This window comes from Callithrix jacchus, chromosome 10, assembly GCF_049354715.1.
Source record: "Callithrix jacchus isolate 240 chromosome 10, calJac240_pri, whole genome shotgun sequence".
NCBI lineage: Eukaryota > Metazoa > Chordata > Mammalia > Primates > Cebidae > Callithrix > Callithrix jacchus.
The window spans coordinates 110,985,645-111,012,742 of NC_133511.1; the positions used below are offsets into that span (position 1 = coordinate 110,985,645).

General features: G+C 40.4%; 1 protein-coding gene across 36 annotated transcripts in view; it reads right to left on the reverse strand.

Annotated features, from left to right (window-relative positions):
* The window catches only part of PHF21A (PHD finger protein 21A), a 195,554-nt gene that overhangs the window by 30,756 nt on the left and 137,700 nt on the right, over positions 1–27,098 (reverse strand). For 17 of the 36 annotated variants that reach the window (XM_035262481.3, XM_035262489.3, XM_035262460.3 and 14 more), the window contains 4 exons: positions 19,780–19,986; positions 11,192–11,443; positions 9,886–9,975; positions 5,023–5,316 (listed from right to left, as the gene is read on the reverse strand). In XM_035262481.3, the coding sequence (XP_035118372.1) occupies positions 5,023–5,316; positions 9,886–9,975; positions 11,192–11,443; positions 19,780–19,986 (843 nt within the window). The remainder of the gene's footprint in view (positions 1–5,022; positions 5,317–9,885; positions 9,976–11,191; positions 11,444–19,779; positions 19,987–27,098) is intronic. The other 19 variants (XM_078340914.1, XM_035262485.3, XM_035262490.3 and 16 more) reach the window with 3 other exon arrangements.

Below are 27,098 nucleotides of genomic sequence, written 5' to 3' on the forward strand. Positions count from 1 at the left end.
CCAAAGAACTGAAAACAAGTACTCATAGAAATGCTTGCACATGAATGTTCACAGCAGTACTATTCACAATAGCCAAAAAGTGGAAACAACCAATGTCTTATGATTTCCTAAGTCTATCAAGAGATGAATGAATAAACAAACAAACAAATTGTGGTATATTCATGTCATGGAATATTAGTCACTTAAAACAGAAGGGGCACTGATCATGTTACCATATGGATGAATCTCAAAAACATGCTAAGTGAAAGTAGCCAGACAGAAGAGGTCACATGTTGGATGATTCTATGTATACAAAATATCCAGAACAGGTAAATCTATAGAGACAGAAAACAGATTGGTGATTGCCAGGGGCAGGGTGGAGGGCGAAAGGCAGAAGTTAAGTAATTGCTTAATGGATACTGGGTTTATTTTGGGGTAATGAAAATGTTATGGAACTTAATAGAAGTGGTGGTTGCACAATACTGAAGTATACTAAATATTGCTGAACTGTTCACTTTAAAATGATTAATTTTATGTCATTTCACCTCAGTTAAAAAAAAAACTGGATTAGAAAACAAAACAAATTCATGAATATCTCTTCAATGAGTCTAAAAGTTTGTTCTCTATCAGAGAGTATAAACCATTATCCAGAGTTGAAGTGGTCTTGCAGATGTTATTTTTTGCCTATGGTGTTTAAACAGTTACCAGTATTTTAACAACTAGGCAACTTTTAACAACATCTGGATTTCAGGCTTTTCTTGAAAAAGTCTCCATGTGATAAAAATTTGTTATTGCCAAGAAGCAGCTGCTTTCTTGAGATGAAGCACATTACTGTGCAGTTTGCCACAGTTTCTTCCATTTTCTATTGTCGATTATTATCATGCTTGTCTTACTTATTATTTTAAAGGGGAATTAAGAATAAAAGTGGGATCTCTCTTGTACTCATGTTCCCACTGAAAGTGGAAAAATAAATAAAAAGTCCGGTTGTTTACTCTTAGCTTGTTTTACTCACTTACATCTCTTCTTCGAACCCATGGTTATTTCAATCTGCAACTCCTGTTCTTTTTGGTATCATAAAAGAATCCAAAAACTCTGCATAAATCTAGAATGAAGTTAATCAAGTGTACCCTGTATACCTGTCTGCATGAAAAACGAAAGTTAGGCAGGTGCAAATAAATGTCCAAATAATTTTGTTAGTCAAGGTTAAACAGATTGGGATTGAAGGCAAAGCAAAATCCATGTTTGGTCACTTGGATCTACTTTCCCTACTATAGCACCATTATTAAAATGGGGTGGGGGGATATCAGCTCGGGCTTGCCAACAAGGAAAACAGAAATTTAAAGATAATACATTGGATAATATTCTTATTTTGTTAAGTACTCCTCTTTAGGGTATATTGTGCAGGTTCCTATGAAAAACATATATGGAAGTAGGGGTAATGTGGCAATTTTTTCCCCCATAGAATCTTGGATTTTTTTCAGTAGCTCAGCCTTGGAGACATACATAGAAGACTTTGTTGCAGGGTGTGCAGTGCGGTGAATAAGAAAGAAACGTAATTTCTGAGAACCCCATCAGGCATAGTCTAATAAACATTAAATACTTTATCTCATTTCATCACCAACAGGTGTTAGCCCCATTTTAGAGTGCTGGAGAGACAAGGACACAAAGAGAGGCTATGTGGAGGCTATATCCTAAGTCTTTTGGCTTCATCTACTTTTCTGTCTAAAACAAGTCTTCAGCTTCAAATATTTAAAACCCTACCAACTTGTTTTCTCAGAGCCACAACGTAATGTGGTTTCTAATGAGGGATGACATCTCTTATCTGGGTGGATATGGAAGTTGGTTATGTCTGACAGGGGAAGGACAAGTGAGACCACTGTCGTTATAGCTGGCATTGCCTTTTCCCATTCCTATGCCAATGTGGGAAGCCATGATTCCTTCCCTGGAGACACAGCCTCAGTGCCTGCTCCAAACACACTAGAAACTGAGTTCCGTGAAGGTATAGGCTTTAGTTTATCCACCTTATATATAGAAACCACATGCAGCATAGCAACTGGCACTTAACACATTTTTATTAAATGAATGATGTTATCATCTAAAGGGAACAGCAGAAAGCATAAGGGAACCCATTTAGCCTGGTCATATAGAGAATGCTGGATACAGGTTTGATAACTCTGAACAGGTGTGAACAGGTTCTTCCATGGCTACAAATATTACATTGCTTTCCTCTTAGCTCTATGATCTAAGAGATCTCTCAATGGCTATAAATGTGATACTGATAAAGAAATATAAATAGAAAAGGATAGTTGAAAGATATGAGGTAAGAGAATCCTGAGAATGCAATCTAGTCTAAAGAGAGTCTCTGCTGATCGAGCTTGGTAACTACTAAGACTATTAAGCCAGGCTGCCCATCAAACTAAAATAAATAACAATGACTGAATTTCTTTTTTTCTTTTTTTTTTTAGATGGGGTTTCACCATGATGGCCAGGCTGGTGTTGAACTCCTGACCTCAGGTAATCCTGAGATCTACCCAACTTGGCCTCCCAAAGTGCTAGGATTACAGATGTAAGCCACCGCGCCCAGCCCTGAATTTCTTTATTAGACCAAAAAGAGAAACCATGACATTTACTGCTACAATGGAAATTATTTTAATTCTTCAGAATTCATGGATATCTTTTTGTAATACTAAAATTAAAATAAAAAGCTCTATCAACATGAAGGCCAGGACATGAAAAGATGTTTAAGATCTATTAAAGTGGGAAAAAAAACTCAAATTGCAAAATACATAGCTTGATTTTGGTTTTTGCTTTAAAAATGTTTTACATGTACACAGAAAATATCTGGGGGCTGGGGACAGTGGCTCAATCCTGTAATCCCAGCACTTTGGGAGGCCAAGGTGGGCAGATCACCTGAGTTCAGGAGTTCAAGACCAGCCTGGCCAACACCGTGAAACCCCACCTTTACTAAAAATACAAAAATTGTCCAGGTGAGGTGGCAGGCGCCTGTAATCCCAGCTGCTTGGGAGGCTGAGGCAGGAGAATCATTTGAATCTGGGAGGTGGAGGTTTCAGTGAGCCGAAATTGCACCACTGCGCTCCAGCCTGGGGTGACAACACTGAAACTCCATCTCAAAAAAAAAAAAAGAAAATGTCTGTAAGAAAATAATCTTAACTGTTAATAGTAATTATCTCTGGGGGGTAAAATTATGAGAAAATCATGACAAAAGTTTACTCTCTCTTTAGATTATAGGAAAGGCATTTTCTACAATTTATATTTTTGTAATGTTTGAATTTGTTTTAAAAATGAACTTGTATTATCTTTGTAATCAGAAGAGAAATTTTAAAATAAAGTGAAACCAAAATAATTTGTCTCCTAAGAATATCTTTATCAAAAAAAGAGGTAAAAGAGAAATAATATTTAGTAACCTAAAATAGTGTTGTGAAACCAGGTTCTGTGGAACACTGAGGCTCCTCAGAGGTTCTTTGAGAGTTAGCACAAGACAGCATGTCCCTACTCAAACTCCTAAGCTTGAGCATCTGACTCTTAGTAGTCTAATACCAAAGTTCTGCTGGGAGTGAGTTTGAAATTTTCTGTTTTAAAATAATGTAAATAATTTATTTCTGTGCCAGGCATGGTGCCTCATGGCTATAATCCCAGCATTTTGGGAGGCCAAGGCAGGCAGATCACCTTAGGTAGGGAGTTCGAGACCAGCTTGACCAACATGGAGAAATCCCATCTCTACTAAAAATATGAAATTAGCTGTAGGTTACTTGTAGGTGTAGTGGCACATGCCTGTAATCCCAGTTACTCAGGAGGCTGAGGCAGGAGAATTGATTGAACCCAAGAGGTGGAGGTTGTAGTCAGCCGAGATTGAGCCATTGCACTCTAGTCTGGCAACAAGCGCGAGACTCCATCTCAAAATAATAATAATAATAATAATAATTCATTTCTGAATGTTTCTCAAAGCACTTGCTGGGGTTTGAATAGGTTCACCAGGAATAGAGATGTGTTCTTGTATTTCCTAAGCACAGATTTTGATACCTGGCTTCTTGAGTGCAAGGTCTGCTGTATTTGTGAGCTGCCTGGGTTTAAGGCCTAGTGCTCTATGCATAGGTTCCTCTGCTCAGGGAGACTAAGGCAGAAGGCAGCTCTTTCATTCCCCATCATCTGAACAGCCTCTCTGAATTATGGTCTGCCATCCAGAAGCAGAAGATTCAAGATCACCACAGACTATTTTCAGATAAATGAGAAGTCAAGCCCGAACAATTAAAAATAGGTAGATGACTTTTTAAAGCGACTTTCTTGAGAGAGAATGCCTTTGTTTGCCAAATTCTTCTTTCTTATCACTAGTCTTTTTTTCAAATAGGATACAGTGACTGCCTATCCTTTTTTGCTGTTTTCAGAGACCTTTCTGCTACAGAAACTTAAAGTGTTTTTGCAGGTTACTTGTATGTCTCTAGCCTCATTTTTAAAGATAAAACCTGACTTCAGGAAATATAAATGAAATGTTTCAGTATTTGGGCTAAAATGTCTGCATCTTCTAAAGTTAAAAGAATGCTTTCTGGAAATTTTAATTTTTTTTGTTTGGCTCCCCATTATATGTAACAAAGAAAGAAAAGTCTTTGAAATGAAATCCCTTTCCCTGTTTTGTTTACTCTTCCTGACTTTCACAGTCATATCTTCATCTGGATTCTTATTGGGCCGAAATTAACATGGCGTTTTCTGTTTACTACCTCATCTGTGCTTCCTGACTGAGGGCAGCTGAGACTGTCTGTGAATTTCCACAGCAAAACCAGCAGGGGGAGCTCACTCACACAGGAATCTGAGCCCATCTACCAGAGGATGGTGGGAAAAGCAACCCAACTTTCTTCAGTAAAAATGACCCTTCTGCACATGGATGAATTATCGCACGATAAGCGACAGGTTACTGATAATGGTGGTGAGATGAAGAGCCCTTGAGAAAATGTATTTAGAGACAGCCCAGCAGCCATACGCCTCAATGGCAAGGCTACTGCCCAGAGCAGGTACATACTCTGCCTGTACCTGTTTTTCAAGACTTGGCTTGCTAAGCTGTACAGTTTGAGGTCCAGCGAGTCTGGTCCCTGGAGTAGCTATCACAATGCTGGTGAGCTGGGCCATGGGAAACGTTTTGGCTATGGTTGCAGTCTGCCCATTGACGACACGGACGGGGTGGATGGAATTCTGGGATGTGGGAAGGGTTGTGGGGGTGAACTTGGTCAACATGACAGGCCTCTGGATAAGCTGAGGAGCTGCGAGCATGGGAGGTGGTGCTGGGGCAATAGGAATGTTATTCTGGGCCACAGGCTTGGGTCGAACCTATAGGGGAAAGAGAGAATAATTATTGTATTACTTAAGCTGCTCAAGTCCTATAAAACATTATCTTCCACACTTTATGTATGAAATGGTGTTTAATATACTTATTAATGTTCATTTTGGTATATTAATTCTATAGCTCTCAGGGCATTTAACCTTATACAAGACACATCAGCTCTTGAGGTCCAAACCTCACCCTAGAACACAGCTTTTGATTCTAAATCCTGAGCTCTGTCTTCTACACCATGCCACCTCTTCTGGCCTAGGTCAAAGGCCTAATCCAGAGACTGGTCCCCACCCAGAACTTGTACACGGTATAGTGATAACGTTGCCAATAGCCTTAACTCACATTTGAAATTTCTTCATATCCACAGCTTCAGCTTACCCCCATTTCTGGCCCTCTAATTCCCTGTTCTTGGCCACTCCTCTCAGTCTCCTTTGTGGGCTTACTCTTCCTCCGCCTCATCCTAAATGTGAGTTATTTCTTAGGATTTTTTTTTTCTGGGGAACCTCTTTTCTTCCCAGTGTTCTCATTATTCTTGGGAGCTCTCACCCATCTCATGGCTTCAATTATCATCTATGTTCTGAAGATTTTCACCCTTTTATCTTAGAATCTGAGACATTTCTTGAACTTCAGAATTATACTCAACTTGATACATGTCTAAGACTCATTAATTTCTTCTTCTAATCCTCTCTTCTTCCTATAATTGCCTGAGTAAATGCTCTTTTCTTGATAAACTTCAGAATCATTCTTGATTCCTATTCTATCCTCTACTCGCTAAATACTTCTCAAATCTGTCTATTTCTTTCTATCCTCACTCCACTATCCACTATCCTAGTTTATGTTTGGCTTACTAAAAACAATGATTAAAATGTTGCAGTTAAAAACACGAGGTCAGCCTTGCCTGGGTTCAAATCTTGGTTCTAACACTCACTAGCTGTGTAACCTCAGGCAACATACCTGATCTTTATAAGACAGTATGGTTTTTTTTTTGAGACGGAGTCTCCCTCTGTTGCCAGGCTGGAGTGCAGTGGTCAGTGGTACAATCTTGGCTCACTGCAACCTCCGTGTCTTGGGTTCAAGTGATTCTCCTGCCTCAGCCTCCCGAGTAGCTAGGACCACAGGTGTGCGCCACCATGCCCAGCTAATTTTTGTATTTTTAGTAGAGACAGGGTTTCACCATCTTGGCCAGGATGGTCTCAATCTACTGACCTCGTCATCCGCCTGCCTCAGCCTCCTAGAGTGCTGGGATTACAGGTGTGAGCCACTGCATCTGACCATAAGCCAGTATTTTTCAAACTTTTAAAACTGTGACACTGTGGGCAAAACCCTTTCCCCTTATGCATGAAGTCTGATCTTCAATTAACTCTTTAGCGCTGCTCTCCTGGAAACCTTGTCTAAGGGTAAAAATGTCAACCAAAATACCAGGAAACACTGCTTATGATAAAAATGACCCCTCACTGGCCAGACACAGTGGCTCATGCCTGTAATCCCAACATTTTGGGAAGCTGAGGCTGGTGGATCACTTGAGGCCAGGAGTTTGAGACCAGTCTGGCCAACATAGTGAAATCCTGTCTCTACTAAAACTACAAAAGTTAGCCAGGCATGGTGGCTTGTAATCCCAGCTACTTGAGAGGCTGAGACAGGAGGTTAGCTTGAACCCAGGAGATGGAGGTTGCAGTGAGCTGAGAAAGTGCCACTGCACTCCAGCCTGGGTGACAGAGTGAGACCCGTCTCAAAAAAAAAAAAATCCCTTACTGCTAAATCAAATCTGAATGGGCTTGAGGGGACACTATGATTTGGCTTCCCTAAGTGGGGTGTCTCGCATAACCTGAGCACATCCATTGTGGGGACCTTGAAGCTTTGCCTATGTAGTTGACACAAAATATACTGGGTCTTGTGGGCATAAGGCTTCTATGCTAAGTTGGCTTTCCCACCATCCTAAAGAAGCAACTCATTTCCTTACACCTGAGCTATACTTAGACAGCTGTAGGGACAACTGTATGGACTCACATTGAAGACAAATGTCTGGTGCTATCTTGCTGACAAGCTATGGTTTCTGTCCTATATCATTCTAAGTAGACTGGTGCCAAGGGTGGCCCATGAAAGTCTTGTTGGTATGAATGTTTGGCTGAACTTAAAATGACCCTGTGGTGGGTGCCACTAACAGTAAGAAATATATTTTACTCTGTAATTAGTATGCACCTATAGACATATATTTCTAAAAACGAAAACTTCCTGAAATGGGGGAACACAGTATATCCTCTGTACTCTTAATAGTTCTTACTCTATTCTTTTCATTTTATTTAAACACCCTGGTTACAATTTGCTTTCATAATAAATGAGTCATGATCCACTGTTTGAAAAACATGGACTAAACCTTAGATTCCTTACCTTAAAAAGAGTAATACCTATTTGCACAGGGTTGTTGTAACAATTAAAATAGACACCCCATGTAAAGCACCTAGCATAGTACCTTGTACATAGCAAGATACTCTAAACATGGGTTATTATCATTATTGACAACGTCCTAACTCTTCTTGCTGCCCCAATCTTCTTGATCATCCCCAATTTATTCTCTGCACAGAGGCAAGAGGGAATTTTCTAAACCATAAATCTGACCACATCAAGTACTTGCTTGAAAATGCTTTAATGAATGTCTGCTGCTCCTAGGATAAGGGCCAGATTCCTACATAGCCTACAAGGTTCCACCAGCTCTGGCCCTAGTGGACTTCTCCAGCCTCGACTCTAACTCACTCTAGCCTGCGTGAGCCACATGGCCCTCTGTGCTCAGGCATAGCAAACCTCCTTTGGTTCTTTAAACTTAATGCACCTTTCTATCCTGGACCTACATATATATTCCATCCTCTGCCTGGAACGTTTTTTTTTTTTTTAGACGGAATCTTGCTCTGTCACCCAGGCTGGAGTGCAGTGGCACAATCTCGGCTCACTGCAACCTCTGCCCGCTGCTGGTTCCAAGCCATTCTCCTGCCACAGCCTCCCAAGCAGCTGGGATTATAGGCACACACCACCATGGCCCAGCTAATTTTTGTATTTTTAGTAGAGATGGGGTTTCACCATGTTGGCCAGGCTGGTCTCAAACTCCTGACCTCATGATCCACCTGCCTTGGCCTCCCAAAATATGCTGGATTACAGGTGTGAGCCACCACACCCAGCCTGTCTAGGACGTTTTTATTCTTCTTCCAAAGTTTTAGCAGGCTAACTCAACTAGGATTTTAGGTCATACTGAATGTCAACTCATCAAAGAAAGCTTGAAGAAACCTTCTCTAATACTCTTAAAAATAGGCCAGGTGCGGTGGCTCATGCCTGTAATGCTAGCACTTTGGGAGGCCAAGGCGGGTACATCACCTGAGGTCAGGGGTTCGAGAACAGCCTGGCCAACATGGCGAAACCCCGTCTCTACTAAAAATACAAAAATTAGCCAGGCATGGTGTTACACACCTATAATCCCCCTCAGGAGACCGAGGAAAGAATCACTTGAACCTGGGAAGTGGAGGTTGCATTGAGCCGAGATCACGCCACTGCACTCCAGCATGTGCAACAGGAGTAAGACTCCATCTCAAAAAAAAAAAAAGAAATAATAGGCAGCTATCTCTCTCATGGGATCTCAGACTGTCCTTTACTTCCCATATTGGGCACAGTAATTGGCTGTGCATGTGCCTGAAGCACTCTGAGGGCAGATAACTGTCTGTCTTGAAAACTGGCAATATCCACAGTGCTTAGGACAATGTTTGCTATCCAAGGTATTTATTAAGGATTTATCTGATATATAACTGAAATTATCTTATCTCATATTAGCACTGCCCATCCTCTCTCCAGAGGCTATCTGGAAATCATTTACGCCACTGACCACAAAACTCCTTCTTTTCTCTTTGTCTGAAAACTAGGGCCTCAGATAGGAAATCTCAGACTTTCTACCAAGCAAGTCAACACTCTTCGAGGTCCAGAAGGGGGAAATCTTGACATCTTGCCTTGAGAATGGTGAAAGTTAGCCTAATTGCTAGAAGAACACTCTCAGGAGAATATGGTCATATAGAGCTACTCGGGCCTAGGGAGGAAGTCCCCTGTATAGACCCCTAACCTAAGCCTTCAGAAGCAAGACGTTGCCTTTAAGCATGATGCTCAAAACCATCACTTTCCAGGGTAGAACTGAATGGTTCCTGCTAGTTGGTTTAGCTGTTGTTTCCGTCCCTACTTTTTTTGGCATGCAGGAAAGAAATAAGAAGTGTTAATTGCATTCTTTCCCCACTGCCAGGCAGACTTTGGCTAAATTCTTCCAGTAAGTTTAAGGTTTATAATGGTTTTAATTACTTTAAATTTAGAAAATGTTCCTTTTCCTTTACTTCCCCTTACTACCACCTTTGGTCATTGCTAATAAACCATGATGACAAAATAAGCTTCTTCATGGTACAGAAATCAACAGTCAGAATTTTTAGCTAAGTGGGATAGACAGCTGGGCTGACAAGCCCCATTACAGGATACTTAGGAAGAGCCCAGGAGGATTTTTGTCCCATCTAACCTATCACTGGGCTTGTCATTGTTTTACTCACCTGTGGAAGAAAGTTTGGACGTGGAGTGAGTCTAGGAGGAGGGATAAACTGTGGTACTTTGATGGGCTGAGGAGGTGTTGCCTGAACCTGCTAAAAAATGAGGAAGATAAATAAGCCAGAGAGAACAATCACTCTTCAAACTCAAAGTTAGTATTCTTAGCATCACTCTTCTTTGGATCAGACAATATTTTCTACAAGCTTTCAGCGTAAGTTAATCATCTGAATTAACACTGCATTAGGAAACTTTTTCACTTTGCCACCTGTGTGCTTTACCCTATAAAGTGAACCAACCACACTTCTGTTTCCTCCCACATCTAATGTAGAACATAGCAGGCTCAGTAAATCTTAGACAATTTCCTTTGACATTCGAGAACTTTTGCATTTATATATTTTAAAAGTCAAGACTGGATCCAAAGTAAAATCAAACTTTCTACTTAGCCAAATAGGCTTTTTCCTGATAGAGCTTTATCTAACAGTGAATAGAAAATTTTCTAACTCTCAGTATCTGGCTGAATGATCTGGTTGCTTCTCTAAGGATTCCTGGGTAAGTGGTGAAGCTTCACTTTGCTGCTCTCTAGTTTCACTCACCACTGATATCATTCAAAAGCCATCAAGACCTCTTAGGTGCCATTTTAAGAGAATTTTATATGAAAATTTAGATCTATTTCTCCCAAACTTCTGAGAATATCAGTTTTCTAATTGGCTTGATCCTAGAACTCTCATGAAAATTCTCGTTCAAGTACTTCCTCCTTAAAGGGATTTTTTTTTTCCCCCTGACAAGACTGGGCACTGACACTGTTAATTTGTGAGTTTCTTGAATATTTTAAAAGTGCCCCAACTAACTCCAGTACTTTCTAGGTACTGGAGTTAAAGGGATATTAAACTAATTTAAAGGGATGTTAAACTAAAAGAATTATCAGAGTTTCACCAAGGCGGTAATACAGCACAAGAGAGTTTAAGCACTCAAGTTTCACAGGAAAACACTGTCGACAAGGTGAAGGCAGAGGGAGAGATAAATTAAACAGTGTGTATACCTCTGTGAAGGAGACCTTCCCCCTAAAATCAAGTCATACTTTGACCTCAGATAATGCACTGAGTTTGGTCCTTGGCGTCAGGACACCTCTGTAGTGATTTGGGAAGGTATCAGAAATGCCATATTCCCTTCTCAGCCCCAAAGGGGAATTTAGTATGCTAGAAGAATGACGGAAACTGAGAAATCCAGCAGGAGCCTACGAAGGATTTACTATACAAATGCATATCCTAACCTTCTCATGTGATCACACATGAGGAGCAGCTGCTGGCTTACCAGAGTGACTGTGTTTTTTGCCACAATTTGGACAGCCTCTGCCCCGGGCCCAGGGACCTTACTAGACGTCTGGAGGTTGACTGGTGTGTTCTGCACATCAGTGCTGAGCACAGCCTTCTGACTGTTGATGGCGGTCACCATAGCAATGGTAGGTCTCTGGCCCACCACAGAGGCAGGCATGGTCGCAGTTGCTGCTTTCAAGACGAGAGGTAGTGTCTTTGTGGTAATCATAGAAGCTGTAGTTACAGTCTTCTAGGAGACAGGAAAAACAGGTATTAGGACACTAAATTTAAACTAAATAATAAACTAAATCCCACTAAACAATATGCTGCTAAACCTTATAAGTAAACAAAACAATAACTCCCATAATCAAGTTTCTCTGTAGAACAACATTTCTTTTGTGTACATAGAGCACACTCCTTACTACAGGGAAAGGCAACCTCTAGTTTTCAAGAATTCTCACATTGGTGTCACTTGTACATGGGTAAGTTCACAGTAGCAACTGCAGACTAATTCAGGCACAGGGTTTTCAACAATGAATGGGGTAGGTGTACAGATACAGAATGTGAGTGTACTTATTTGTTTTAGTTTTTTTAATTCTTTGCCTGCTCTCAATTAATTTAAACTTTGTATTAGTTGCAAATCAATGAGGTATGTATAATCTCTATCCTAACTGCTACAACCTCACTGATATGAAGAAAGCCACCATATAATTCTGGATATCTGTTTCCTGAGACACAGAGGCTAGGGTAAAAAGACAGTGCCTTTTTCTCTCTTTCTTTCTTTCTTTTCTTTCTTTTAGTAGTATCACCCTGGAGAGAAGGGAAACTCACAGGAGGATTAGCATGTTGCCTCAGTGGCAGTTACCTCAGAGGCAATGAATCCTAAGCTCCAGATAATGAAACATATTAACCAACTAGTATATAGGAAATACCAGTTTTGATACCAAAGGGATATTATGAGTTACTACCTATAATCTTTTCTCTGGAGAACTGCTGCAGAAGTGATCAAAGATGCAATGAAACATGACAAGGTGGAAACAAACATCTGAGTTTCAAAACCCTTGGAGATCACAGGATGAACTGAGGTGAGAGGACTTGACTGATGCTCCTTAGTGCTATTGCAGCTTTGAAACTGTACTTTTCTAGACTTTTTACTAGAATAATTAAAGGAATCAGTTAAAAAACAAAAAAATATATAAACACATTTATATATATTGCGTAGCCTACACATCTAGCTGGAGATAGATATTTCAGGAACATGAAAATTTATCTGGTCAAGCTCACTGGTTCTGATTTTGATGCTACTCCACCTTTACTATATATTTGCACTGTCTGATTTGGCAGCTACTAGCCACAAGTTGCTATTAAACTTAAATTAATTGGCTGGGCATGGTGGCTCACGCCTGTAATCCCAGCACTCTGAGAGGCCATGGCGGGCAGATGACCTGAGGTCAGGAGTTTGAGATCTGCCTGGCCACCATGGCGAAACCCTATCTCTTCTAAAAATACAAAAATCAGCCGGGCATGGTGGCAGGTGCCTGTAATCCCAGCTACGCAGGAGGCTGAGGCAGAGGTTGCAGTGAGCCTAGATTGCACCACTGCACTCCAGCCTGGGCAACAAGAACGAGATTTCATCTCAAAAAAAAACCCCAAATTAGCACGGCATGGTGGTAGGCACCCATATTTCCAGCTACTTGGGAGGCTGAGGCAGAAGAATCACTTGAACCCAGGAGGCAGAGGTTGCAGTGAGCCGAGATTGCACCACTGCACTCCAGCCTGGGCAACAAGAACAAGACTTCATCTCAAAAAAAAAAAAACCCAAATTAGCACGGCATGGTGGTGGGCACCCATATTTCCAGCTACTTGGGAGGCTGAGGCAGAAGAATCACTTGAACCCAGGAGGCAGAGGTTGCAGTGAGCCGAGATTGCACCACTGCACTCCAGCCTGGGCAACAAGAACAAGACTTCATCTCAAAAAAAAAAAAACCCAAATTAGCACGGCATGGTGGTGGGCACCCATATTTCCAGCTACTTGGGAGGCTGAGGCAGAAGAATCACTTGAACCCAGGAGGCAGAGGTTGCAGTGAGCTGAGATTGCACCACTGCACTCCAGCCTGGGTGAGAGCCAGACTCAAAAAAAAAAAAAAAAAATCGAAAAGTAAATTAATTACAACAAAACAAAACAAAAAAAATCACCTCCTCAGTTGCACTGGCCACACTTCAAATGTCCAAAGTCATATGTGGTTAATGGTGACCAAATTGGACAGTGGAGATAGCATTTCCAACACCACAGGAAGTTCTATCACTGTGCAGGACCAGTGAAAAGTATCTCCATTCTCCCAGAAACAAATCTGGACAACCTCCCTTATTTCTATTTCAGTGTCTATGATCTTCTACTTTGGGGTATTAAGTTGTTTGCTTCTAGGCAGTTATTTATCTCAATTATTCTGTCTTGCATGTAGAAAAGGTACATATCATCTCTATCCTAACTGCTACAACCTCACTGACATGAAGAAAGCCATATACACGTTATCTCATCTTTTAAGATCATCATCTAAATCTTTGTTTCCTCTTCTCCAAGACAGTAACATAGGAGTGGCTTATTCTCTTTGCCACTGCCCTCTTAAATGTGAAATGAAAGGGGGAACACTGACATTTATTTTGGGGTGCAGTGGATCATCTATCAGTGATGAAAACCAAATAAAAGCCAAATGCTGTTTATCATTAGAAATGGTATATTAATAGTAGTGTAACAGCAAGGACTGACTGTATTATCAGCAATTTGTAGTAAGTGTTTTTACCACAGCGTATTAGCTTTAGTTTTCAATTTTAAACATGTCAGCTTTTAAAGTTCTTCATAAAGAACTTTTGAAGTGGTGATCCAGTCACACCAGATGGCGTTGAATCTAGTGCTACCATGGACTGTGGGAGTAAAGCTCTAGCCAGAACTCATTGACATGGATTTTAAAGACGTATGTTGTAATTGCTTTAAAAGAAGTCAAGGTACTTTTGTTTCAAGTAAATCATCAATATTTTGAATAACTCTAAACTGATTATTCTACAGAATACTGACTAAAGCCTCAAACTCACTCGAGTTATATACTTACCATTAACCAAACACTTTAAAAACACTGAAACCTATTAAGTTTGTTCACATCTTAGGTTAGCAGTTTTCTTTTATACAACGATGGTTATGGCTTATTTCACTACACGATTTCCAGCATCTATATAACTGTTTATAGTTAGGCAGGGGACCCAGTACTGTATGCTTCAGTAAAAACTTTTTGAAGAATGTCTTTACCATTTACTGACACCAGGACACAGGAAGTGCTTAGATTTTTACCCCTAGTCTGGTGCTTCTTCTTTTCCTAATATTAGGGAAACAAACCAAACTTCTGGGGTGTTATAGTTCAGATGACAAAGGGAATTTAGAACTTTGAAATAAGCCTAATGAAAATGTCTGAACTGTTCTAAAAGGAGAAAGAAGAGACATAGAGAAGAAAGGTGTCCAACAACAAATTACTATTATTTATTTATTTTTGAGACAGGTCTTGCTCTATCACCCAGGCTAGAGTGCAGTAGTGCAATCATGGCTCATTGCAGTCTTGACCTCCTGGACTCAAGTAATCCTCCCACCTCAGCCTCCTGAGTAGCTGGGACTACAGGTGGGTGCTACCACACCAGTAATTTTTTTTTTATTTTTAGGAGAGACATGGTCTCACTATGTTGCCCAGGTTGGTCTAGAACTCCTGGCCTAAGGTAATTCTCCCGCCTTGGCCTCCCAAAGTGTTGGGATTACAGGCATAAGCCACCACATCCAGCCAAGAGATTTATTTTTATGAAAGTTGTGATTTGTTTTTAGCTAGTTAACAGTGGCTAAGTATGATTACCTTGTAGAGAAGGTAGCTGTTTCTCCACAGTTTCATGAAGGGGTTCTTTATTTTGACAAAACCTAAATTGCATGAGCTAGAAGTTAATGCAGAAACGCATGGCATAGCAAATAGTGCTAACAGCAAAATCCTTTTTACTTATTCATTTGTTCTTGTTGTTTACCTGTCAAGTATGAAGTATTGATTTAGAACAGATGGACTCAAGCTGGACACAGTAGGTCATGCCTGTAATCCCAGCACTTTGGGAGGCCAAGGGGTGGATCACTTAAGCCTAGGAGTTTGAGAACAGTTGGCAATATAGTGAAACCCCACCTCTACAAAGAATATAAAAATTAGCTGGGCATGGTGATACACACCCATAGTCCCAGCTACTTGAGAGGTTGAGGTGGGAGGATCACCTAGGCCTGGGATGTCAAGGCCGAGGTGAGCTGTAATTGCACCATTGCACTCCAGCCTAGGTAATACAGTGAGACTCTGTCTCAAAGAAAAGACATAATGTAAAACAGATGAAATCCAAATCAGAATTTAAGGGATTATTACTACGAAATCTAACTAACTTCCACATCTATTTTAGATTATTTTGCTTGTTTAATTTTGAATGCAGTCACTGTTGTATACTCAAACAACCACAAAAAGAACCCCTCTCCCTCTTTTGTTTACAAAGGTTTCTCTTCTATTTGTTTTATTAACTGCTCTCTTCTTTACATTTGCATTATGCCATTAAAAATGAGAGGGCTGTGAATATAGGTTGGAGAGTATACCTGTATTTAACTGTTCTATTCTTTCACTTTTTCTGTAGATTGGAAAACTTTCAAAATATGCATACAAGCACGAGTTGCTGTTAACTAAGTAAAGCACTGTCCCCATTCCTCCTTCCAAAAAGAATTCCTCATTGCTTCCTCTGTGCCTTGGTATATGCCAATCACCCAACTTAGAATAACAAACTTACTGATTACTACTTAATATTTAATTCTTCCTGAAACTGTGTATTCAATACATGCCATATGTAACCTCCCATTTGTCCTTGCCCTCACTTCCCTATGACTGTTAAGAAACCCAGAAGTTTTTGCATGCTTTGGAGGGTTGGCCTTATCTCCTCTCCATCGTTTCATGGACCCCACATTCCAACCATACCAGCCTACTTGCGATTCCCAGGGCATGTATTTACCTTTTTGACTCCATCCTCTTGTTCATACTGTTCTCTGCACCTATGAAACTCAAATTCCATTCATCTGTCAGGACCCTGCTCAGATGCAACCCTCCTTGAAAAGTACTTTCTGATCCCTCTAGTCAAAAATCAGTGTCTTCAAACTTCCTCTACATCTTAAATTTTTAAAATTCTTGAAAACTCTCTAATTTGTGCATTTAGCCTCCACATTACCTAAAACAGTGCTTGCACACAGTAGGAACTTCATAAATATTTATAGAACAAATAAAAATTACTAATCACGATATACCAGATTTTTGGCAGGGACCACTGTTCTTTGTATATCAGAATTGAGCATATAGAGTATGTTTAGTAAATAGACTGGTACTGCCAAGCACAGTGGCTCATATCTTTAATCCCAACACTGTGGGAGACCAAGGTAGGTGGATCAATTGAACTCAGGAGTTTGAGACGGTGAAACATGGTGAAACCCTATTTCTATTAAAAATACAAAAATTAGCTGGCCATGGTGGCCTGTGCCTGTAGTCCCAGCTATCTGGAAGGCGGAGGTGGGAGGTTGGCTTGAGGCAGGGGTTTCAGTGAACTGAGACTGTGCCACTACACTCCAGCCTAGAAGAAAGAGCCAGATCTTATCTCAAAAAAAAAAAAAAAATCAGATTGGTAGTTTACTGTAAACTCAAAACCCAAAAGCTTAGAGGATCCTTTTGGTTTTTAACATTAAACATCTGCATTAAATAAAAGAATATTTTTAAAACATTGGCAAATTAAATATCAATTAAATATATCGGGCAGGCTACTGGATGGAGAGGCAGCACCCTTAGGTGCTATACAATACTGTTTTGGAGGTAACCCTAGACCTCTCACCATCCACCATCCCAAAGCAACACAGACTACCAGGAAAAGGAAAAGCTATTACAAGTATTTTGGAAATGCTTCCTTTGATTTTTTTTTTTTTTTTGAGATGGAGTCTCACACTGTCGCCCAGCGTGGAGTGCAGTGACATGATCTTGACTCACTGCAACCTGTCACCCTGGTACAAGTGATTCTTATGCCTCAGCCTCCTGCGGAGCTGGAATTGCAGGTGTAGGTTACCATGCCTGGATAATTTTTGTATTTTTAGTAGAGATGGAGTTTTGCCATGTTGGCCAGGCTGGTCTCAAACTCCTGACCTCGTAATTCACCAGCCTTGTCCTCCCAAATATTGGGATTATAGGTGTGAGCCACCGTGCCCAGCCTCCTTTGATTTTGATAACATAAAATGTTACTTACACAGAATGTTTCCATGGGTTAAGACAGAAAACTCCTGTGTAACAGGAAACAATGAATTCTACCACACTCCTTCCAGGTGAACATTTTCTGATCAAACTGTACTTTGGAAAGAGAACAACCTAACCCAATTCTGTTTAAAACTTAAACAAAAATTATCCTCTAAGCATTCTTTCAGAACGAATACAAGTGCTGGTAAGGGGATTTTTAAAGTCAGTTTTGAATGCCTAATTTCCAAATAGCCTTGGGGTGGTGATTAAGGTAAAAATTATTTAGGCTGTCCTAGTGATCTGATTTATAACGGGGATTTTTCTTTCTCCTTCTTTGGTTTTATGCAATATTGGCATTGCTTTTTTTTGGATTGAATGGCAGTATAGAAGAGTAGTTGAATGGACATATTTTTCAGCCAGAACGCAGAACGTCTAGGTTCAAATCTTAGCTCCACCACATACTACACTCCATGGCCTGAGGTAAATTATGTAAACTCTTTGTGCCTTAGTTTTCCCTTCTAAAAAACAGAGATGGTGAGCCAGGCATAGTGGCTCACACCTGCAATCCCAGCACTTTGGGAGGACAAGGCCGGCGGATCACAAGGTCAGGAGTTTGAGATCAGCCTGGCCAATATGGTGAAACCCTGTCTCTACTAAAAATATAAAAATTAGCCGGGCGTGGTGGCACGTGCCTATAGTCCCAGCTACTCAGGAGAATGAGGAAGAAGAATTGCTTGAACCCGGGAGGCGGAGATTGCAGTGAGCCAAGCCAAGCTCATGCCACTGCACTCCAGCCTGGGTTATAGAGTGAGGCTCAGTCTAAAAAAAAAAGCAGAGATGGTAATAATAATATCTTCCTCTTAGGATTAGGGTAAGGAGTATGTCTATTATATACATAAGCACTTAGGAGACTGCCAGTATACAGTAACCTCTGTTAAATGTTAACTTATCTTTAGTGTTCTCACAAAAAATTCATTCTTTATTTGCAAAATGTCGCACATGAACCAATTCAATGTTCATAAACAGTGAACAGCCAAGTGAACTATACTCTGTTTCTCTACATATAAAACCACGGCAGAGACCTGGTGTTGGTTTTAAGAGGTAGCCATGCTTAGGTTTCAGAGGATCCCAAAATCCTTGAAGTGTACAAAAATGAGTGTAATAAGTGTGAATGTATATTCTTCTGGAGAGGGATCTAGAGCTTTCAACAGTCATAAGGGGATCTGCGACCTTCAAGGATCTAAGCATCATTTGGAATATCATTTCCAAATATGTCCTTTTTGTGTGTCTTGATTGCCTCACTATTCTTACATTATACGCTTAAATGCCCTTTTCAGTAAAAACGTTTGCACAACTACACCAAGTTAGAATTTTATTAAGCTCCCACTTCTTTAGTTTTGATCTGTAGCTTTCATTTCAGATTCCCATTAATGTATTAGAACAAATTCATTTTCTCATGAATATCAACTTAAAAATGAATGTTTCTATCAATAGGGCAAATATAGCACTCTTTTTTTTTTTTTTTGAGACTGAGTTTTGCTCTGTTGCCCAGATTGGCGTGCAGTAGTATGATCTCAGCCCACTGTATGTAGCCTCTGCCTCCTGGGTTCAAGTGATTCTCCTGCCTCAGCCTGCCAAGTAACTGGGATTACAGGCGCATGTCACCACACCTGCCTAGTATTTTTGTATTTTTAGTAGAGATGAGGTTTTGCTGTGTTGGCCAGGCTGGTCTCAAACTCCTGACCTCAAGTGATCTACCTGCCTCGGCATCCTAAAGCGTTGGGATTACAGATCTGAGCCACTGCGCCCAGCCATAACAGCCTTCTGAATGCTTCTTTCTATCTGGTCCCAAGAGCACTGAACCTGGAATAGCTCTATGCCTACTTGCTAAGAATTCCAGAAAAGCAATTCCAGAAGAGGTCAAGTCACAGACTTTTAGAACAAGTGTCAATAAATACCTCCAAAAATTCAAAATAAGATTTTAATTCTGCTGTAATGCAGAGAAGTGATTTTTCTTTGTTATTGACTACCTTTCTCCCCTTCTTCTGACAGGTGGGAGATCATTAATTTTTGTCTCTTAGTAATGTTATTTCCTTCTGCCAATGATTTCAAGTGATACTTATCTGGGTTATACTACAAAAAAAGGAATGAAAATAACTTTCATTTAGTTTTAGTTGAGCTTAGTATAGTCTGAGATAGGACTTGGTTCTACATGACCAATAACAAATCAGTCTACAACCTGCAGCCTGCAACATTCCATCCACACGTTTACCTGTGAAGCAGTCAGGTTGGGAGAAGCTGCAGCTGACTGCTGGGCGTGGTGGTGGTGGTACTGCTGCTGCTGTTGTAGTTGCTGTAGTGGTTGCTGCTGTGCTGTTTGTAGTTTGTTTTCAGATTGTGGCAATGGCTGTATTTGGAACTTGTCCGGTTGTTCTTGCTTTACTATCAGGTTCTTCCGTAGCTGTTCAACTACTCTTTTCTACCAATGAAGACAAAAAGAAATAAAATATATTAGAATACTGTTCTATCAGCTAAATAGAAAATATGCAGCATTTATATTTCTCTGACATCTTTCCTATAACTAGCTTCATCTAAAACTTATTATATCTAAATTTATACAGATTCTACATATGAAGAACTTAAAGTAATTAATATACACTATTGCTAATATGAAACTGATGGTATAAGAAATGTTTTATATATAAAGGGTAACTGAGGCACACAAATAAAAAACCTGAAGGAGATCACATAGCAGAGCTCGTATTTCCTGACCATTATTAACTCAGCATGCTGATGGCAGTATAGAATGTAGCAGTAAAAAGCAGGGCTCTGGAGTCATCCTACTTCAACTCCAATTTCAGTTTTGCTACTCACAGCTATAAGATGTTGGGTAAGTTTATGAACCTACCTGTGTCTTACTGTCTTGTTCTTTAAAATGAGGTGGTTAACAGTACCTTTGGGGTTCTTATGTGCACCAAATGACTTGTTTTATGGAAAGTACTCAGAACTGTGATTGGCATATTGTTGGTCATTATTATTATTATTTTTATTTTTAGAGATAGGTTCTCTCTATATTGCCCAGGTTGGAGTACAGTAGCTATTCATAGGTGTAGTCATAATGCACTACAGCCTTGCAGTACATAGTGTACTACTGCTCCTTCCCCAGTCCCCATAACTCCTGGGATCAAGCAATCTTCTCACTTCAGCCTCCCAAGTAACTGGGACTACAAGCACACACCACTGTGTCCAGCTTAGTATTTTCTACATATGATAACACAGAAACTATCCATAGTAATTTTTATTAAGCAAACATCATATATCTGTCCCAGTTGAAAACATTAAACAGACTGTTAAACAAAGAAACCTTGATCCCAGTAATATGTCATATAAACAACAGACATTCTAAGTTACTGAAATGTGCAATTCATGAGCAGGACTTCTTTGCTGGAACAGGATCTGTGGAAGTACACACGTTTGTTTAGGCAGAGTAGGGATTTAACTGCATAGAGTGGAAATTTAAGTCAAAGTTCTTCACATTTTCTAGGTCTTGCTCAAATCCAAGAGAAACGTGTTTCTGGATACCTTCATTACTACAATACATTTCAACAGAATGTAAGCCCCATGAGGGCAGGGGCTTATTTTGTTCACAACTATGGTCTGCACTTAGAACTATATTGCTGAATAAATGTCCTTGTTCTCTTTACATGATGTATAAAGTGGTGGGGCCAAAGACCAGCAAATGGCTCATAAAGTATATAATAACTATTTGGGGCCATATTTGGGCTATGACTCTCCTGCCCTAATGGCAGGAAGAAGGTATAAGCAGCATTCCTCTCCTATCTCATATACTTTCCAGTTAGTTCATTAGTGGAGGTGTGCTATTCCTGATAAAAATAGATTGTGATTTTCTTTTTTCTTTTTTCATTTTTTTGAGACAGACTCTCGCTCTGCCACCCAGGCTGGAGTGCAGTGGCACGATCTTGGCTCTCTCTAATATAGATTATGAATGAAGAAAAAGAAATGAACAAAGAGCTTTAAATAATTAGGTGAAACCATCAGAGCCAGGTTAATATTCAAATGCCTGCTTATGGCTCTAAACAACTTTTCCTCCCATATTCTCTAAAGAATCTAAATCTGTGGATTACTCATTTAACATATTTGAACATTAAAATATTTACATAACAAATTTCTAAAACCTTTAAGTGAAAAAAAAAATGTTATCTTGAGAGTTGCTTTTTGTTTGTTTATTTTTTGGGTTTTTCTATTTTTATTTTTATTTTTTGAAACAGGGTCTGGCTCTGTCACCCAGGCTGAAGTGCAGCAGCATGATCTTGGCTCACTGCCACATCCGTGTCCCAGGCTCAAGTGATCCTCCCACTTCAGCCTACTAAGTAGCTGGAACTACAAGTGCGTGCCACCACGCCCAGCTAATTTTATGTAGAGACGGGGTTTTGTCATGTTGCCTAGGCTGGTCTCAAACTCCCAAAGTGCTGGGATTACAGATGTAAGCCACCATGACTGGGTGAGAGGTTTTTAAAAAAATATTTTTATTATTGATTCTTTTCAGACAACTAAAATATATAAAGGCCAATTTTGGGGGGAAAAATTCTGTTACACATTATGCTCTGCTAGAACTGCCTCTCTGAGTAAATATTTTTTAAAAAATGATGCAGAGTTTGAAGTATTTGCAGAAACCATCTGCAAAATAATAAAAATGCAAATTAATAAAATATCAAATACTTATAAAAATTAACTTTCAAGTCTTCAAAATTCTATTTCTCAAATATAAAAGGCAGAATAATTGAACTGCTGTAGTTTAGGAGAAGGCAAAGTAATAGCAGTGGTGCTGCAGATAATGTTGAGAATCTCATGTAGATTTTATTGCTTTGTGGCTGCCAGAACATTTAGACATTTAAAAATTAAATAATTATTTAGAGTTGCTTTCAGTCCTCCTCCCTATCAGAAATCAAGCATATTAATGAACTAGCTAACATGCAGCATCAGCAGCCAGAGAGAGAAACCCCAACAGCTCTTATAAAACAAAAACAACAACGAAAAATCCAAAACAGATCAAAACAGAGGAATGGGAAAAATAAGGAGGAAATAATACAACATAAACGTGACAACTGCCAAAAAACAAACTTTGAACAAAAACAGCACAGGAAACTAATTACTATACCAGTCACAAAAGGAAAGGGTGTTTTTTCTCCTCTACAGCCATCCTTAGGAAATACAGTGTGCTCTCCTACTCATTGCCTAACTAAAGTAAACTAGAAGCAAGAAACAAAGCCCAGAACCCGCTCCCAATGTTGTGTACAACCAAAGGCAACAGTAGGGGAAAGCAGGAGCAAGGGATGCGAGCTAGAGTACTACTCATCAGCCATATGGCTCGAGCAAGGTGACGACCAATCAGAACCAGAATCAGCAGCGTGGGAGTCAAGTGAGTCACAGTGCATTCACAACTGCTCCTCCCCCAGGGCCTGAAACAAAGCCGTGGAAGCTCGGGGTGGAGGTTGGCGGGGAGAACATGATCAAAATACTTGCACACTTACATTGAGAGGAGGGGAAAAAAAGCAAAAAGAAAGAGAAAGAGCTCTGCATTACAGGTCAGATCATATGAGCTGGGTAAAGTTTTCTTTTTTTTTTTTTTTTTGAGACGGAGTTTCACTCTTGTTACCCAGGCTGGAAGTACAATGGCGCGATCTTGGCTCACCGCAACCTCCGCCTCCTGGGTTCAAGCAATTCTCCTGCCTCAGCCTCCCGAGTAGCTGGGACTACAGGCGCGCGCCACCATGTCCAGCTAGTTTTTGTATTTTTAGTAGAGATGGGGTTTCACCTTGTTGACCAGGATGGTCTCGATATCTTGACCTCGTGATCCACCCTCCTTGGCCTCCCAAAGTGCTGGGATTATAGGCGTGAGCCACCGCGCCCGGCCTAAAGTTTTCTTTAAAAGACAGCTTTGTGTAATCCCAGCACTTTGGGAGGCCGAGGAGGGCGGATCACGAGGTCAAATGATTGAGACCATCCTGGCCAACATGGTGAAACCCTGTCTCTACTAAAAAATACAAAAATTAGCTGGGTATGGTGGCGTGCGCCTGTAGTCCCAGCTACTTGGGAGGCTGAGGCAGGAGAATTGCTTGAACCCAGAAGGTGGAGATTGCAGTGAGCCGAGATTGCGCCACCGCACTCCAGCCTGGCGCCTGGTGACAGAGCAAGACTCTGTCTCAAAAAAAAAAAAAAAAAGACAGCTTTGATATGTCAAACTGCTACTCAGAAATGAATTGTCCCTTACTCCTTGCTGTGTTCACCAGATTAGAATGCCACATGTGTGGAGTTAGACATGTCTGCGGCTATCTGTGAAAAAAATTTTTTACATCAAGGTTTGGAGGAAGCACTGATGCCTCTGTCACTTAAACATAGATGACTGCACTTAGAAACCAGTAACTGAAAGCCAGGTGGGCTCTAAAGCAGAGGTGCTCCTTGGGTGTGGAGGCCCTGCAGGCTCTACCATGGACTGGCTAGTAAAGGAGAGCTGCTGTGCACATTAGTTGGCTTTTCTAAGTCTCACCATCCAGTCTCGTTCTAGTTGAGTCTTGCAGCTCTGGCAAACACAGAACTCACATGACTTCACTGGGACCCCGGATCTAGGTCAGTACCACTTCTGGGTGGCAGCAAGGGAATCTGTCGAAAATATTTCAAAAATCCTAGCTGTGTGGTATCATGCAAAGTTCTCAATGTCAAACTATACAAAGGATATCCTCTCATCTCCACAGGAGATGAGCCTATATTTTTACTACTATGTGTTTTAAACAAAGAGGTGGTGACTTCTGCTGGTCATTGATGAAGGTTATAATGGCATATATGATTTGATATTTTCAAAGGTATTCACATATAATGGAGATCTTTAAATATAGCTAACTATATTGGAACATTATCCTGAAGCTTTGAGAAAGGGCTAAATTCCACAAATTGGCCATTCATCATTCACTGATAAGTTAATGAGAGTTAAAAGACAGGGGAAAAAATCCGGGAAATGAAAAAAGAAAGCTGGAAAGAACAAAGATGGAAGGGAGAGAGGGAGAAAAAAATTAATAACTTATCAACTCTTTTCTTCTTAATATATTTCTATAAACAATAAGCCAATGTGCCAGGCCTCCAGAACTGCTAGTACCGCCCCCTTCAATCCATCTGTCAAGAACCGCTCCATAAACCCAGCATGTAACACAGAGCCTTAGATTCTCCTGACATTCGCATCACTGGGTTTCATCAGGGCTTGTTCAGGCAGAAGAGTTCACAGAGCCTCTGACACTTCAAGTCACAGTTTCCAAGACAGGTAGTCACAGTGATCAATATTGTGACATTCAGTGATACTATCAACGTGTTCACACGACAGCAAGACAGGTCCTGAAGAAAAATACGGAATCTTATAGGTCTAATACAACAGAAAATCAAGTTCATTTTCCACCATCTACGTCAATCGTTCCATGTTCCATGGCTTTTGTCAACATAGAAGGGAGACGGAGAGATGGAAGGACTGCCCCCATTCCGATCAACCCACCACTTTATTTCTATCAAAATTGTTCCCACTAATTTTAGAAAGCTTCTCTCAAAAGGAACTTCAAGACACTGCCCTCCACAACTGGATGTCAGTGCTTCAAGTCTCTGCTTTTTCACACATTCAGTCACTCAACTGGTTTGTGTTCTATATGGCAGTATCTGTTGCATATCGATTAGTAGAGGACCATGCCCACTCAAGACATCTTCTTACACAGTATTTCGTTAAAAATGCATCCTTTTATTCCTTCCATGAATCAACAAGCAATCTAAAAATACAGCCTTCATTCTTCACACCAGAGGCTGATAGAGACTTATGACTTTTCACAAATCGAGGAAGTTACCAAATCTTACTCAAAATCCAGACTCACCAATTGCTCAAAATGAAACCAAGTATACTAAATTTTATGTATACGGAAAAACTAGCCTGGAAAAATGTTTATTTGCTGGTGAGATCAGAACTTACTCAAAAAAGGAAAAAAAGAGTTTCTACTGCCTAACTAAAACTCAGCCACTGCATTGATAAGTCACAGCAATATTCATCAACACTGAGGATGCAGTAAGGGCATATGGCAGTCTTCAGAATTTGCCAGGCAATTATCCTCTAAAAAAGGGGCTATGTGTTACAGTGATAACATGAGAGACAAAATTACAATTCAGAGTAAAAGGTATGTATTGTTTGATGGAAACAAATTAAGTGAAGATTTCACCATTTTATGAACAAAAACATGGAATGCCATTATGTGGACAAACACTGAAGAGAAACTCAAGATAAACTCCTTCCTAATGCAAGTAAAACTCAATAAGAGAATCTGCACTGGAGTTTTTGGAGGGGATAGTCCAGGGGAGACTCAGGATAGAATTCTAACAAAGGAGGACGGGGAGGAATACTGGTGGCAGAAGCTATAAAAATATACTTAGCTTAAAAAAATTGCACTTTCTTCATTTTGTAAGATACTAGAAAGTTTTCCCCAAACTCTCTGAGACTCAATTTTAGACAAAGAATTAGACAAATAGCTTCTTTTTTTTTTTTTTTTTTTTTTTTTTGAGACGGAGTTTCGCTCTTGTTACACAGGCTGGAGTGCAATGGCGCGATCTCGGCTCACAGCAACCTCCGCCTCCTGGGTTCAGGCAATTCTCCTGCCTCAGCCTCCGGAGTAGCTGGGATTACACGCACGCGCCACCATGCCCAGCTAATTTTTTTGTGTTTTTAGTAGAGACGGGGTTTCACCATGTTGACTAGGACGGTCTCGATCTCTTGACCTCGTGATCCACCCTCCTCGGCTCCCAAAGTGCTGGGATTACAGGCGTGAGCCACCGCGCCTGGCCCGACAAATAGCTTCTTTCCTTTTTAAACTTATTTTAAAAAGTGGCTGGGTGTGGTGGCTCACGCTGTAATCCCAGCACTTTGGGAGGTCAAGATGGGCAGATCACCTGAGGTTGGGAATTCAAGACCAGCCTGACCGATATGGAGAAACTCAGTCTCCACTTACAGCACAAAAAATTAGCTAGGCATGGTGGTGCATGCCTGTAATCCCAGCTACTTGGGAGTCCGAGGCAGGAGAATCGCTTGAACCTGGGAGGCGGAGGTTGTGGGGGACTGAGATTGTGCCATTGCACTCCAACCTGGGCAACACAGGAGATGAGACCCTTTATTAATATCATTAGGATTTATAGTCCATCTCTCTAAGAATTTTGACTTCAGATCTTTTATTTGCTAGCCTGATTAAAATACAGTTTTCTTATTTAATTCACTCACACTCTAATAGGTAAACTCAACCCCACCTTCCCCCCAACTTGATATGTGCAACTATAAAATACTAATCTTTGCCTAAATTTAGGGATCCTTCTAAAAACCTAGGACTGCCTTTAATTTGTGTCAAACAAGAAAGAGTGGGGCTGTTGTACTTAATAGAGATGTGATCCCTGGAGAATTACAGATTCCAATATGTAACCTATGGCAATGCTGGGGCAAAAGAGTATAAACACATAGACTAAAATGGAACAATGCATAAATGCATCCTAGGAATAGTAGTT